Genomic DNA, 15,028 nt, shown 5'->3' with positions numbered 1-15,028 from the left:
GTGTATAGGACTTTAAAATCGATTTCTCTTAAGAATTACACGTTAATTCGATTCAGGAGAATAGCCTCTGTTGAAAATTAACTTAGCGTTTGATATCGCTGCAAAGATGTATCTGTGTACACACGCACGCACGCACACACACACACACACACACACAGAAATCCTTCAACCGAACCTGTAAACGATTAGACATTTTTTTTAAGAATCGGACGCACGAATCGTTAATTACATCGACTCTACCTTCGGTTCGATGCTTGCGCCGCTTTGTCATACTCGTAATTGGCAATAGTATATTGTATGGATATTATGACGTTGTAACGGAATGAGCCTCTCAAGTGTCACGGCCCTTAATTATCCTTATCGAGTGGTTAATTACCAAATTACGACAAACGACAAGCGTCTCGTCGCTTTAATAGGGAAAAAAAAAAAAAAAAAAAAAAAGAAAAGAAATGTGGTTACTCGACGAGATTTGCAATTTGAATTTCTACGGAATAAGCTCGACGCGGATTCCTTTGTGTCATATTTCCGTACAAGTATGCATGTAAATAGAATTTATATAATGGTAATGCGCGAATACAGGAGCACCTAATAAACTGGATTATGATAAAGCTTGAAGAAGAGGAATCTGTCATTCTATCGATCCATCGATTTAACGTCTTGATTTTATATATTTTTTACTTTGCGACGAAAATATTTTTTATTTCCTCTCTCTAATATATATTAGTCTGTAGTTTCATTAAAATAAAACTTGACGAAAGTGTCGTCAACGACCTAGTTCGCCTACGTAGCATTAAATTCCACTACTTATTGCTAGTAACGGATATTCGATATTCATTATCGATAGTGGCCAGCGAAACAAGCGAAAAAGCGACGATTCTTTCGTTCAGCGCGATACGTCGCTTCGGTTTAATTAAAGCCGCAACGTTACGTAAGCTTTGAGAATCGGTCGATCTTTGCATGCTCGTCGATCGTTGGTCCACTCCTCGAACGCTGTTTCCTAGCGATCCTCAGACCTTCGTAATTACTGTCGTTTTAATGATGGCCCATCGTTCACACCGGCGCGGCGACCTAATTCCCGAGTGCTTTTCCCACTCGATCCTCCGACCCATCGCGTCCTTTCACGTTCTCTCTTCTTTTTCACCGATAGAACGATTTACTTTGTTTTTCGATCGGCCAGCACACGATGATTCTTTTTAAAAGCTCTCGATCAACCGCTGCTCGAGATTGTTCAATTAGCGCGATAATTAAGCCCTTGCCCTCGGCCCACTTTTACTTTTTAAAACACTTTTTAAAAGATGGCTCGTTCTTCGTCGATATTTATCAAATAGCGGCACACAGTTATTTTGGAAAATAAACGAGGTCGCGTCGATACGTCCTCCCTACGATCGACCAATTGTACGGATACGCAAATTCTTAATAAACCACGATTAATAATAATAATTTGCTCGATTTCGATCTGGATCTCGCGGCCAAGAAACCCGATATCTCACGATCGTCGCAGTTACATTTTTTCAATACGCTAGCCCTTTTAGCGTTATATTATTATTTATTATTATACGCTAATAGCCTACGTCGGAAGTTATTCATTGCTCGTAAAAGATTAGAAGATGTTGATCGACGAATCGATTTGGTGTGTTGGAGCGAAGAAGGCTGGTAGATTCTATACGCTTTAAGATAAGAGGCGAATGAAACGAAAAGGAAATGAAAGAGGAAATAAGAAAGGCACCTGGTGTTTGAAAAAATCGAGTTTGAAAACTCGTCACGCGTATCTGGCAAAGTTTCGTCGAAATATTTCAAAGCGAAACAACGTTGCACACTTTTCACGGTCGCTGTTCGTTTTGTTCCACCGATGTGCCTATATTTGGAAGGAAATCGATGTCCAAGTTGCGACAAATTCACCAGATTCGCTCGAAACTCTGCGAGTAATTCGAATTGATAAATGACTCGTGATACTACTGTACGCCCGCATACATCCATTTCGCATCGAGCTTTTGTCGGAGTTTAACGAGCCTCCATTCAATCTAGCCTGCCAGCAGAAATTGCGACGGAGTCGATGAATTAGGAATTACGAACCGTGTAATAATTTTGCAACTCGTCGTCCGTTTCCTCTCTCCTGCATATTCCTGCTTATTCCTTGTTACCGCAGACATTTGATCGGAGATCGAAGTCGTTTCTCCTTTATTAAGAGATAAATAAAACGATATCAAAGATATCTCGTCTGTTGGCTACGTTTCAGTTTTTTCAAACAGATTGCTGCGAGTGCGTTATGATCGTACTGTAACGATTGCCGCGTGTCCCCTATATTACATGGCAGAATGTCTAATCAAGTTATAAAGTCGCGGATCTCGTAACGATAGACGTTGCGGTAGAAACGATCGCTTCTTACCGATTAAATTGCTGTCAAAACCAATAACGAGCGATCGGGCGAGAAAACATCGACCATAAAAGGCTGACCGTAACAGACCAGTAGCTTAATAAGCCCGAAGAGCAGCGAGTTTCAGCGTCATCCTTTTCGAAAGCGAATAGCATCCTTTTCGTTCCTACGGCTAGATATCGAGTTTCTTTCAGCTTCTTGCAAAGAAAGAATCTTTTTTCTTTTTTCTGCACGAAGAGAAATTGCCAGAGTAAATAAATTTTTGCGAATCAGTGTTGTTCCGATCGTTATTGGAGTTTCGTTCGTCGTTCTTTGTCCTTAGCGATTGGAAACGTTCGTAAAGATTTCGATGCAACGTATTTCGTTAGCGGAGGACGATACGAGAGAATAAAGTTGTATCTTTAAACAGGGAAATAATAATACCGCCGCAAGTCAGAAAAATTGTTCGCAAAAAGCCGTTGAGAATGTTAAACCCTCGGATATAACGAGAGCTTACCGATTTTATATCTATATGTAAAAGCCACGCGTGTATGTCCAGACAAAGTTGTAAATCATTTCGATTATCGTCAAGAGCTACTAGCGTAACTTTTCTTAACTCGCTCGTTGCTAAAATCGCCGCTTTCCCATCGTATCGTATAAAATCGTACGAAATAATGAGCTCAGGCTCGCAGAACTGGAACTCGACTAATTTCCAACTTGGTTGTCCCCCTTCTTCTACAAAATTCCCGGGGAATTATCGGACGCTTGACTGTTGGAAGCACAGGGAGGCGCGCAGGGTAGAACGGTGTAAAGTCGGTCGGTTCGTGTTCCAGAAGCCGTCTCGTAGCGATCGTGCCAGCCGAAAACCCGGCGCGAGCGTGTCGCGTTCCGTGCGGCTAGGGGGTGGCGTCCGCGCAGGGGATGCCAAGGTGCAGACGCCCCCGGTGCTGCCGCCAGCTTAGCGGAGACTAGCGGAAAGCGGGAAACCTGTTCGTCCACAGTTCATCACGGCCTCGCAAGCCGTTCGAACGGACACACGGCCTCGTCGCGTTCCGCCATCCTCGATCCATCTCGTCGTGTAAACAAAATCCTCGGCCTCGTATCGCCAACTATTCTCTCGTCGTCGTCGTCGTCATCGTCGTCGTCGTCGTCGTCGTCGAACCGCCACCTCCTTCGACCTCGTGTTCGTCGAATCGATCGTCCCAACGAGCACCGCGTCCGATCGTTAGCGTCACGTGTCCTGCCAATCTTCTCCTTCTTCGAATCGAACGGATCGAAACAGAGCCGAACAGTTGCTTTTTTATTATCGATTGGCAGGTTCAACCGACCCATCTAATTTTCGGCTGCGACAGCGATAGAGAATTCTTTTCGATGAAAAATTCTCGTTCGGCGGTAGACCGGTGGATTTTTGGTCGGACCTGCGGCGGATAATTACGATGACTCGTTGAAACGAGCCGTGATGTGACAAGAGAGATTCGAAACACGTGGCCAGAGTTCAGCCGCGGTTGTTGTGCGATCCGGTACGTTATGTCAGCGAGTTGTATTATAAATTGTTCTGGTCCGACGTAAGTTGGACGAATAACGTAAAAAGAAAACGATAATAAATGATTCGTAATCTCGTTGCTGATTAAAGAGTAAATAAACGGCGGCGTTTAAAGTTTACAGGGGACAAGCAAAAAACTGAAGAGAATAAGGGGAAGAGAATGTGGAGAAAGAACGCTTTTCAAACAGTATCGCACGAACAAAAGCATATCGTGGTTCGTTCTAGTAATCGACGAAGGTCGGATCGATCGATTGGAATCTAGATTGGAATTTAAGATCAAAGAGACTCGTCCAAGAAACATCACCGAAGATGCCGTGGGCTCTCTTACGTTAAGATCGATCGTGTTGGAAGGTGCAATGGAACAGAGTGTTTCGTAGAGATAGATTAAACGTGAGAGAGAGAGAGAGAGAGAGAAAGGAGTTTGACGAGTGTTTGCGCGATATTTTGCTAATGATATGGGCGATCGAAGAATCCGTTAACGAAACATTGACCGGAAATAGAAGGACGTTGCAAGAGCGAATCGAAACGAGAGCTTGCCGTCGGATACGATGACGTGCGATACACGTCGGGAATCGCAGCACCTGTGGAACCTCGAGGTAAACCGTTTACCTTTCTACATACCTACCCGTTATCCGATTCACCTTGAATATTGCATTCCCTCGAGCATCGATCGAATCGAATATTTTCATTGCTTACGAATACTTTCATCGCGGGGATACCGGCGGAGATTACTCTTTCTATCCTATCTCTATCCGATACCAAAGTATCTTTTACTTATTTTTAACTTCTTCTTTCTAAAATTCCCTCTAAAATTATACGCACGAATCAACGATTCGATCATTTCGTTCTTTACAATCGCTATAGTTGCGTATGCAGGTCAACGATGCAAGTTTAAAGAAAATTTCGATTTGCGAAAATCTATAGTACACGCACATTTATATATCTCCGGTACTCGTTTCTCTATTTTCGGTACAAACTCCCGGCGGTTCCGTTCCTCTTCGTAAAAACGTGTACGTAGGAAAAGTAATCAAGCGGAGCCGAGATGAGACGGAAAATTGCAGCCAACCGAGATTGTTGGAAAAGCACGATTCGAAATATCTATATTCTCGGCGATGCGAACAAGACGAACAAAGGGAAGAAAGGGGAAAAGGTGACGTAAAAGCGTTACGGGACGAACGGACGAACGTTTCGACGTCTCGTCTTAGTTTTAGCCTGCTCGATTTACCAATGTTTCGCGAACGAACGAACGTCTTGCTCTTTCGAACGCCAGTAGTATAAGCGCAGCATACGTCCGGCATTGTGGGGCTTCCTCATAGTATGCAGTAACGAAATAAAATTTGATAAAACGGAGCTGATCCGAGACGACATTTTTCCAAAATGAACATCTTGCCAATGTAGCGGATGTTCGAAAGACGATTGCCAGTCGCTTGGACGTAGTTGTTTTGTCATCGTTACACGAACGAACCCCTCGATGACGTTATTATCGCCGTATGATTTTATCGATTTCAGTGATTATCGGTAAACTTTATACTCGGTAAATACACCCGATTATTATCCGAAAAAATGTATAACGCGTTTAAAAGGTAAATCCAATACTCGATACTCGATGGAATAAAGTATCGCGTCAGAGCATAAACTGTTGCGCTTGTTAAAAGGTACGTTGAAAAGCGCGTAGAAATTTTACAGCGATAAAGTTGGGAAAATATAGAAGTATGTTTGGCAATTTTTGCCAAACAAACAATACGAATAAATCAACTTATCGGTTAACGCTTAACGCTTAACTATACGTAGAGATGTGCACAATCCTGCATAATCGTGCATAAATCGTGATTCTACGTAGAAGAGGGTCGGCGAAGTGCAGAGGACCAGAGTAGATCCAGTTCCAGCTTGTTTACACCGTGCCGCTGTGTTACTAACGCTACTTACACCGTTGCGCTTAACGAGTTAGACCGCGGGTTGCTCAATTAAGTTAATCTACGGTAGCTCTACTACCGTTAACTGTAACGACGATTTAATAATTCTTTGCCTGTAATTGCTTTCGCTAATAACATCGAAAGCCGAAACGCAATTTACGAATAAATTTCCCGCTGTGATTATATCGCCAGATTAGCGGCACGCCGTTGCGAACGGTGGTTCTCAGGGTGTGCTTTGTTTCCGGAAACTCGATGTCGATCGCCGGCCAATGCTGACATTGAAATTGTGCGGCAGATTCGTGTGATTTTGAAATATCGTTGGATAGATTTAATGTGGTTTTATTTGAAATAAGGTATCGAGAGGGAAGGTGAAAAATGGACGAGTTTAATCGACCGAGCGAACGATCGATCAATTAACGATGAGAAGGTGGAACCTGACGTTGAGGAAAATATAGTTGGCGATAATTAAATCGTAATGGGATTTAATTCGGTTGGAAGGAAAAGGGACGATGGTGTTTTATGATGCGAATCAATCGTGTCGCTGATCGAAGGAGAAATTAAAGTAGTAAATTATCTTTTCAATTACTTCGATCCAAGGAAACAAACAGCCACGGAAGAATAAAACGACTGGAAAGATTGGATAGTGCCTACATATGTATAGCTACCATTAACAGCTAGCATTAATAGGTAGAAAATAATTAGAGTAAATAATTAAATTAGCGGTCGGTAATAAATTCACAATTTTTATAATGTAATTTTGGAGGAAGCGTTCGACGAATCGCGACCAACGATATTCGCTTTACGTTGCATATATCGGTCATCTTCCGATCGCCGTTCGTCATTTATATCTCGTCAAGGTGTTGTTCCAGCCAATTCCCTCGTAATCCCGTTTCGTTGGAAATTTAATTTTCTCTGCGACGAGAAAGCACGTACGAATTTTGTAAAACCAGCGGATACGCACGTTTTACCAGTACGATAATTTTTCCTTGTTTTTCACATTGTGCAATCGCGAATAACAGGAATCGATGTAAAATATGATCATTTCTTTGAAAGTAGCCGAATGAAATTTACTGATTTTGTTTCATTCATCCATCACGTACGCAAATTATAACTATTTTCGATTATATCTATAAGTAATGTCGGAAATATCGATAATTGCAATTGCGTACGATGATATTTATTCGTCTTGGGTGAAACGGTTAAGTTGATATTATTACGAACCGTGCAAAAATCCTACTCTTGCGCGCACAAATATAGGATACGTAGGATATCCTAAATATGAGCTAAAAGATAATAAATCCAAGACTTTGGACATTTTTCCCAATAAGACGAATAATACGCGTGGGAAAAGTAGTTTGTATTTTTGATGCACCACGTCCGATTCGTATCTACGAAACAAAGTTTCCGCGAGCTTTCGCACAGCCTCAATTCTCTTTTGCAATTTCAGACATCGAAGATGTGGAAAAATCGCACGGAGCCGTGCCTCGTCTCGTCCTCGCTCGAGCAGCGTGAGTCACAGAATGGAAATGCAACCGTGCAACCTGCCGCCTGCGACTTGTCCAACGAATCGCCTCGAGAGTCTCTCGGTTCGGTCCCGAGCACGTATGAGACGACCGTTGTTCGAACCAACGGTATCCACCGATGAATCCGACTCTGTCCTTACGACTCGCGTTATCCCGGGAAAATGGCTGGCTGGGAACGGTGAAACGTGCAACGCAACTCGCATCCGTATCTAACCTCTCGATATCGTCCGTTAGCCAGTTAAAGCAAAGTGGATTTCCGTGCTCCTTCGATGGCCCGGCGGAATCTGCGACGGAACCTGCGGCGTAACCTCGTCGACGAGGTCGTCGAAGTAGCGGACGAGGACGTGGAGCAGTGGCGCGGATCACGGTAACGGGACGAAACGAACAAGCGCTGAAAAAGGCAGCGAAAGGGAGGAGCTGCAGCGAGAAAGATGGAACTAAACGAGACGATGGAAGAGGATTCGAACAACAGCACCGATCTATCGAGTCTGTCGAACGTGCTGGTCGATACTGGTCCATCGAATCGTTCTACGAATCCCTACGAACAACAAAATGGCCACGAATTGGAACACGTGATTCTTCTAACGGTAAAAGCCATGGTAATGGGTTTCATCATTCTGTGCGCTCTGTTCGGCAATCTATTGGTGATCGTGTCCGTAATGAGGCACAGGAAGCTTCGCGTAATTACCAATTACTTCGTGGTCTCGTTGGCGTTGGCTGACATGTTGGTGGCCATTTTCGCCATGACGTTCAACGCGTCGGTCGAGCTGTCCGGTAGATGGCTGTTCGGCTATTTCATGTGCGACGTGTGGAACTCGCTGGACGTGTTCTTCAGCACCGTTTCGATTCTTCATCTGTGCTGCATCAGCGTGGATCGATATTACGCGATCGTGCAACCGTTGGACTATCCATTGATCATGACGAATCTTCGACTGAGCACCATGCTGAGCGTGGTTTGGTGCTCGCCGACGGTGATGAGCTTCCTGCCCATCTTCGCCGGCTGGTACACCACCGAAAAGCATCTCGAGTTCAGAAGGAATTTTCCGGACGTGTGCGTGTTCCAAGTGAACAAACTGTACGCCGTGATTAGCTCCAGTGTCAGTTTCTGGCTGCCTGGAATCATCATGATCGCCATGTATTACAAGATTTACCGGGAGGCTGATCGTCAAGAGCGGATGCTCTATCGGTAAGTCTTTCCTTTCTCGTTCGTTTAACGCGCTAAGGCGAACAGCGACGAAATTCGTATCGCGAGAAATTTCGCTCGCCACGTTCATCTCATCCTTCAATTCTCTCTTTTTGTTCGAAATATTCCACCGGTTACGATGGCATCGTAGAAACTTTAATCGTTTGCAAAGACGAGAGAAAGACCGTGCGTCTTTATCCGTTTACGAGTATCTTAAACGTATTACATCGAAACACGTTCGTTGTTCAACCGTTTCCTTGCGCCTTGCCATCTCCACCGGTGTGTAATAATTGGCCAGGCAAACGCCGCTCTTGAACAAATGAAGATTTCGATCGCGTAAAAGATATCCTAATTCTCGAGAAATTTCGAGAATCGTTCGATGGAACAACTCTCGTAATTTTCCAAGTTTCATCTTCCTTTCCTCTCATTTTTCGTCTTATCTCGTTATTATACGCTTCGCCGTTATTTACAACTTTGCTTCACCGTTTAATATCTTCCGAAATCTGAAATTTGTTCGGCCTCTACCTAGCAACTACGTTATGAATTTTTCGAATTTAACGAAAAATTAGACGAATACGAGTAAACTTCGGTCAAAGAACGATCTTTAGTTTTCAAAGTAATCTTTAAGCTTTACGCGTTCCATTTTCATAAAATTCGTGAAATTCGTGAAATTGGTGAAATTCGTAATTGGATGAAATTTTTCATCGCAGGTATTCGTACGTACGAGACGAGATTAAACTCGACTCTTTGGTATCGAGCGATGCGAAACACCGTCGACTTCTCCACTCGTCGTTCTCCACTTTCTAATCGATATTCCAACGTGCTCTCCATCTCTTTCGAATCTCACGTATTTTCAGTTCTCCGTTCAGTCGTCGCTACATTATGAAATAAATCCATTTCTAGATTGAAACGGCTAATCCTGCGTGCAAACCGGCTTCGACCGTGCACAATATGTCAATTTCGAGGATAGTTGCACTAACAAAGTCGACTAACAAAGGACTTGTTCTATCGCTGAAACGCGTATTTCATCGGTTCTTTCGTCGTTTCATCGTATTCTCGCAGCAACTAATTCAAATATCTCTTAGCACGGTACATCGAATTTATGAAACGAGAAATATTTTGCATTCTACGAACGATTGCTTGCTCGCTCCTTACTTAGACATCAGTAGCTGCGGTGTAAGTAAATTTTCCGATTTGATTTTTCTCGATAATGGGCGAACGACGCTGTTTCTCCGCAAAACCGTTCGGCCGAGACGATCGTTTCCTGACGCTCGACGACACTTTCCGCGTCGGTGGCATCGGAAATATCGGAACGCGGTGCTTTCTCTATTTTTCTCGTCGATCGGCAGTCGTCGGAAATTGGATACGTCGACGCGAATGTACCAGTTATCTCTGGCTGAGAACATTTATGCATCTTGCAAGAGTCGCTCGGCTCGATTCGTCGACGCGCGGAATTAACGTCGCGTTGCTTCTTCGATACGTGTACGCGCTGCTGTGTACACCGAGACGCGAAAGTCTACCCAGCTAGTGGTTAACGAACGCGTTCGAACGGTCCTTGTTACATCGGCAAAATTTGAAAGCAATCTCTCTCTCTCTTTTAAAGAAAATATATTTTATAGTCGTTTCTGTACAACGCATATACAGGGTACATATCGAGTACGAGATGAAACTCGAATTAAAAAAGAATATAGGAGTATGACGTTTGCTTGGAAAAATAAAATTAAAATTAACGACGATGATTTTACGTCTGTCTTTTTTGGCGAACGATTTCACCGTCGAGATGCGAAACAAGCAAAGAATGAAAATCGTAATTACCGAGTAATTACCGGGACGGGACGATCGCTTTACGAGACGTTCTCTGCATTCGGTTGGCACCGTTGCGACAGTTCGCAACGTCCATTTGCTCCGTCCAAGTAGAGTAACTTACGAGAAAGTAAGGGGAAAAAGAAAAAGAAACAAAGAGAGGAAAAGTATCTCTTGAATTTTGTTGCTTAAACGAACGCAGATGTTGCCGGAGCTGCGTTTCCTTTATCGCAGAGAGACGGCGGGCAAAAGTTAACTCGACGAATTCGACGTGCATCTAAAAGCTTACGTACGATCGATATAGCTTACGGTGTTTTACGAAGTAAACTAACTCAATAAATGCTGACATTCTGAAAAATTCGACAGTCCATTCATTAGCTTTATTTGACGAAAATTTAACGAACAAAATACAGAGTCCAAAAGGAAATAATTTATCATTATGATAAAAATACGATACGATAGAAATCCTTCGTTTCTCATGGCGAATAATTATCGTATAATATACGCTTTCACGTTTCTATCAGGCATTCTTTCAGAGATTTACGTGCCGCCGTTGTTCAGCGTAATCGTTCTAGCAACGAAACCACCACTACCATCGCGTCAAAGATGAGACGGAGGAGTCGGAGCTTGCTAATGGAAAGGTTAGAACGTCATCCACGACGAGGGACGAGGGTTGCAGGGTGTTCACGAATCGATCCTGGAATTCTAGCAGCCGAAGGCAGATGCCTTTTGGTCTGCTTCTTATATTCTATGGCAATGTTAAACACGTTCTCCGAACTCGTCAACTCTTCTTCGACGAAATCAGAAAATCCAGTTTAATTATCGGTCAAGCTTCTACACGCGACGATACGAAATACGAAACCATTATGTTCTACGTTTTCAACGCATTTTCGCACGCGCAATAACTTCCTGTCATCCGTCCGCTCCTATCTAATCGAGGATTACTCAAATATACGTATATCTGAAAGTTTTCGGACTCGGTTTTCTCGGAATCGAAGTACTCCGGCGCAATTTTCGTCTTATCTCGAATCACAGAATCTTCCTCGCTTCGTTCGTACCACGAATTCAGGTTCGCGGTGTGCATACGTTACGTTGTCAGCGATTGAATACACGTACATCGATCGAGGGATAAAAAGACCATTTTAGAATTGTACTCGTATTTTGACGGTTAAGTTGTATCGGCTTTGGAATAAGGTTTTTGTTTTTCGAGAATCGCTCGGACGATCCGACATCTCGTACAAGTATATCGTAGAGGAAAAATAGAGTGCAACGCAGAGTGGGAATTTTTTCTAGATTTCCAAGCTTGCTCACAGCCAGAATGGGTTAATGTAACTGCATTACGCTTTCTGTTCTACGACCGTGGTAATCGATCAACGTTCTCGAAAACAACTGCTTTTTTCACATAGTGTACAAAAATTGAGGCAAAACTGCTGTGCCGTGTGCCTACCATCGGCTCTTTTCCAGGCTACCATATACGTATATTTAACAATATCTGTTCGATCTATCGTTTCTCTTATGAAATGTCCACAAATTCCAAGGACAAAGGATCGAAAGGTTTCATTTATGCCGCGATTTTGATAGTTGCCTTTTTATATCCTGCTACTTTAATACTTTTCAAAGTCAAAGTTTCGTTCCATCGAACCGCAACTCGACGACTAACGATTCAACGGAAAAACATCTGAAACATTTTAAAAGTTTACGACGCGTTTTATCCGATCGAATATCGATTTCGAATTACAGGAAAAGCTCTCATCTTATAATTGTTCTACTTTTCGTCGATCGGTGTTCCAATAATCGAGCTTCTACTTTCAGCTTTCTATTACAAATCGATCTCCCGAATTATATTTTTCAGAATAGAATTAAAATAGTAAAACCTCGCTAGAGATCAATTTCCTATGAATAGGTAAAAAATCCGCGATCTAAATAATAGCAAGCAAATACAGAAACAAATACAAATAGAAGCTCGGGTAAATGCTTAAATGCGCATAGATATAGATAATAATCGAACGACTATCGAACGTATTCGTGGCAGGTTTTCGATTTTCGAAACGCTCTCGAAAATTCAGCGTCTCAGCGGTTCTCGAGTTTCGATACCGGGGAGTCTCGAGCCAAAGTGCTGTTTTACGTCGTGACTACGAAATTGCCGGCGATGAAATTCTTAAAGGGTCACACGTCATCGATTCACGGACATTCTCCGTGCCACGACGAAAGTCGTGCGTCGTGACAACGAGCTCGAGCATCTGTATCGAATTTATTTCGTATGGAACTCGACACGATCTAGGGGTGGAGGTCATTCGTCCGGCTAGTCTGGAAAGCAACGATTCGCCAGTGGAGAAGGCGCTGAACTTTGTCGGGAGAAGCTGTACAGCTTGTTTCTTCGTTTCTTCGTTTCTTCTTCCCTTTCTGATCTGCAAAATCTTCTATCTTGGATATTTTCTTAATTATTACGAGCATCGTTGGATATATGTAATTTTGTTTCGACGTTCTTCTACTTGCTTTACTTTGTTTTAAACAATTAACGATTGTTATCGGACAATTATTAGAAATTGCTACGAATATTGCCAAGTTTAACAAATTAAGAAGTTTATTGCCAATATTATTAGATATAAAAACGATTTAACGAATTAATTCGATCACGTATTATCGCGAACATCGCGTTGATACTCCCTCTGTAAATTCCCTCATTCTATACGAAACGAATGGAAAATTGTATAGTTGGATAATAAATTTTTTATTTTTAGCAACTTTGCTAACCACGGCCGAGTTATACATTTCTACAACATATTCGTTATTCTAACAGCGACGTTAGCAGAGACATTTAAACAAGTTTTAGATAAAACAAAAAACTTGTGTGCTAACACGGCTAGAGTAGCTCTACAATTCGAAGAAGTTTGTTTCAGTGAGACGTACTCTCGCAAATATTTAAATAATTTCAATAATAAATGCTTAAATTCTATCGAAAGACCAGTTGAAATAAAAGAAAGAGCAACGTTACGGAGATTGTACTAATAAAAAGCTATAAACTATAGAGATCAAACAATTTTATAAAATATAGATCTTTATAGGAAAGAATACTATGCTCGCGTGTCTGCGTCCAAAAAATCATTAATCTTTTATAGCAACGATATATTTCAATTTTCTTCAAGTTTACTACAACCTGTAAAAATATCACGTTCGTCCGTATTTCCAATTCCTAAAATTTCTCAATCGACTGCAAATACCGCGGCGCCCTAGTTTCTAAAAATTTTCACAACCCATCGAAACAACGTGCTACGCATCCTGCAACTTTGAAAAATTTCCATCCCCGTTCAAACGGCACCCCGTCTTTGCTCTTAATTTCTAAAAATTCCCAAACAAAGCACATGGAAAAATTGCAACGGTTACTCGGTATATACTTTTCGACGAAAGTAACGATAATTCGATCTTGTTTGATACAACGCTTTCTAAACGACTGTTCTCGATCTGGCTTTCGTAACGTCCGGTCGATATCGACCTCTCTGGTTTGTCTCGCCTCGCTTCCTCAGTGACTCGTCAACAGAAATGCCCTGAATCATCTTCAACTTGGAAACGCTTCGAATGTATCCAACACCGTAAGTATATACTTAACGCGCGATAATAAACGCAGTGATATAAAAATACTCTTTTCGTAGCCGGTGTATATGAAACCTTTTTCACTGGGAATTTGAAACTTTGTCTTTTCCACCCTCTACGAACACCACGATCTCGTTGCTTGGCCTGCAATACCCAAAACCGCTCATCCACTCCTAAATCATAATCTCTTTAGAAACTCGTCCCTTAGAAAAGCCATCCCTCTTATCCTTCTACCCTAATAAAAGTGATCTACATCTCAGATTTTCCCAGATCCACGAACGAGTTCCGTTGAAACGCCGACCGAAATTTCACGAAGCCTCTCGACGGTATTCTCTCTCGGCTGCAAGCCTCTTCGTGACCTTATATATATACACATATATATACATATATACACACACACACACACACATATATATAGAGAGAGAGGGAGAGAGAGAAGGAAGATCGGCACGGTATCGATGCAAAAGTCTACGGCTAAGTGGCTTGACTCGAAGAGGAGCGCTCTTTAAATTCCGTTCGAGGTTCGAACGCGTTGTCCCGCGGCCTTTTTGGGTCAGCGCAAAATTTATCGAGCCGTGCCGTCGTTGAATAATAAACGCCGGTGGAAACGGTTGCTCTTGAATCTATTATTTCCCGTTTGTTCTCTCTCTCTCTCTCTCTCTCTCTCTCTGTCGATTAGCGACTCTCGATCGACGATGGCTGGCTCAATTTCGAAACGATTTCAAGATTCTGGTAATTCGAGTCCTTTCGGATGAGTAAACTCTTGCGGAAATTAAAGACGTATGGTTGAAACAGGTAAGAGTAAACCTAGTTTCTTCTGTTGAAAGGCAGGCTGAAGAATAAACTATCACGTATCGTTATTACTTGAAACTGTCGCAAGACCCGCTTTCAAGTTTCGTTAAGCGAGTCTGGATGGAGTTATACTACGTACTCAAAGCGATTGGAAGTGTTTCTGTGCGCATGTCTATCCGTGTGTTCACGATGTCAGTCGATCCGATCGCCTGCAGTTCGTAAACGGGGATGCGGCACGTTTGTGGAAAACAGCAAACGTCCTGCTCCCTTCCATGAAACTTTTATCGTTGACAAAAGCAGGAACGAAGGGAGAATTGCGACGAAGCG

At 42.6% G+C, this 15,028-nt stretch overlaps 1 protein-coding gene across 1 annotated transcript in view; it reads left to right on the top strand.

The window, feature by feature from the left end:
• Nucleotides 1-7,763: 7,763 nt before the first annotated feature.
• The window catches only part of LOC132914320 (octopamine receptor beta-1R-like), a 48,021-nt gene continuing 40,756 nt past the window's right edge, over nt 7,764-15,028 (top strand). Inside the window, exon 1 of the mRNA XM_060973349.1 lies at nt 7,764-8,518. Coding sequence (XP_060829332.1) covers nt 7,764-8,518 — 755 coding nt within the window. The remainder of the gene's footprint in view (nt 8,519-15,028) is intronic.

This window comes from Bombus pascuorum, chromosome 14 (genome assembly GCF_905332965.1).
Source record: "Bombus pascuorum chromosome 14, iyBomPasc1.1, whole genome shotgun sequence".
NCBI classification, from domain to species: domain Eukaryota; kingdom Metazoa; phylum Arthropoda; class Insecta; order Hymenoptera; family Apidae; genus Bombus; species Bombus pascuorum.
The sequence above is the reverse complement of the archived record's forward strand: the minus strand, read 5'-3'. Positions and strand labels throughout refer to the sequence as shown.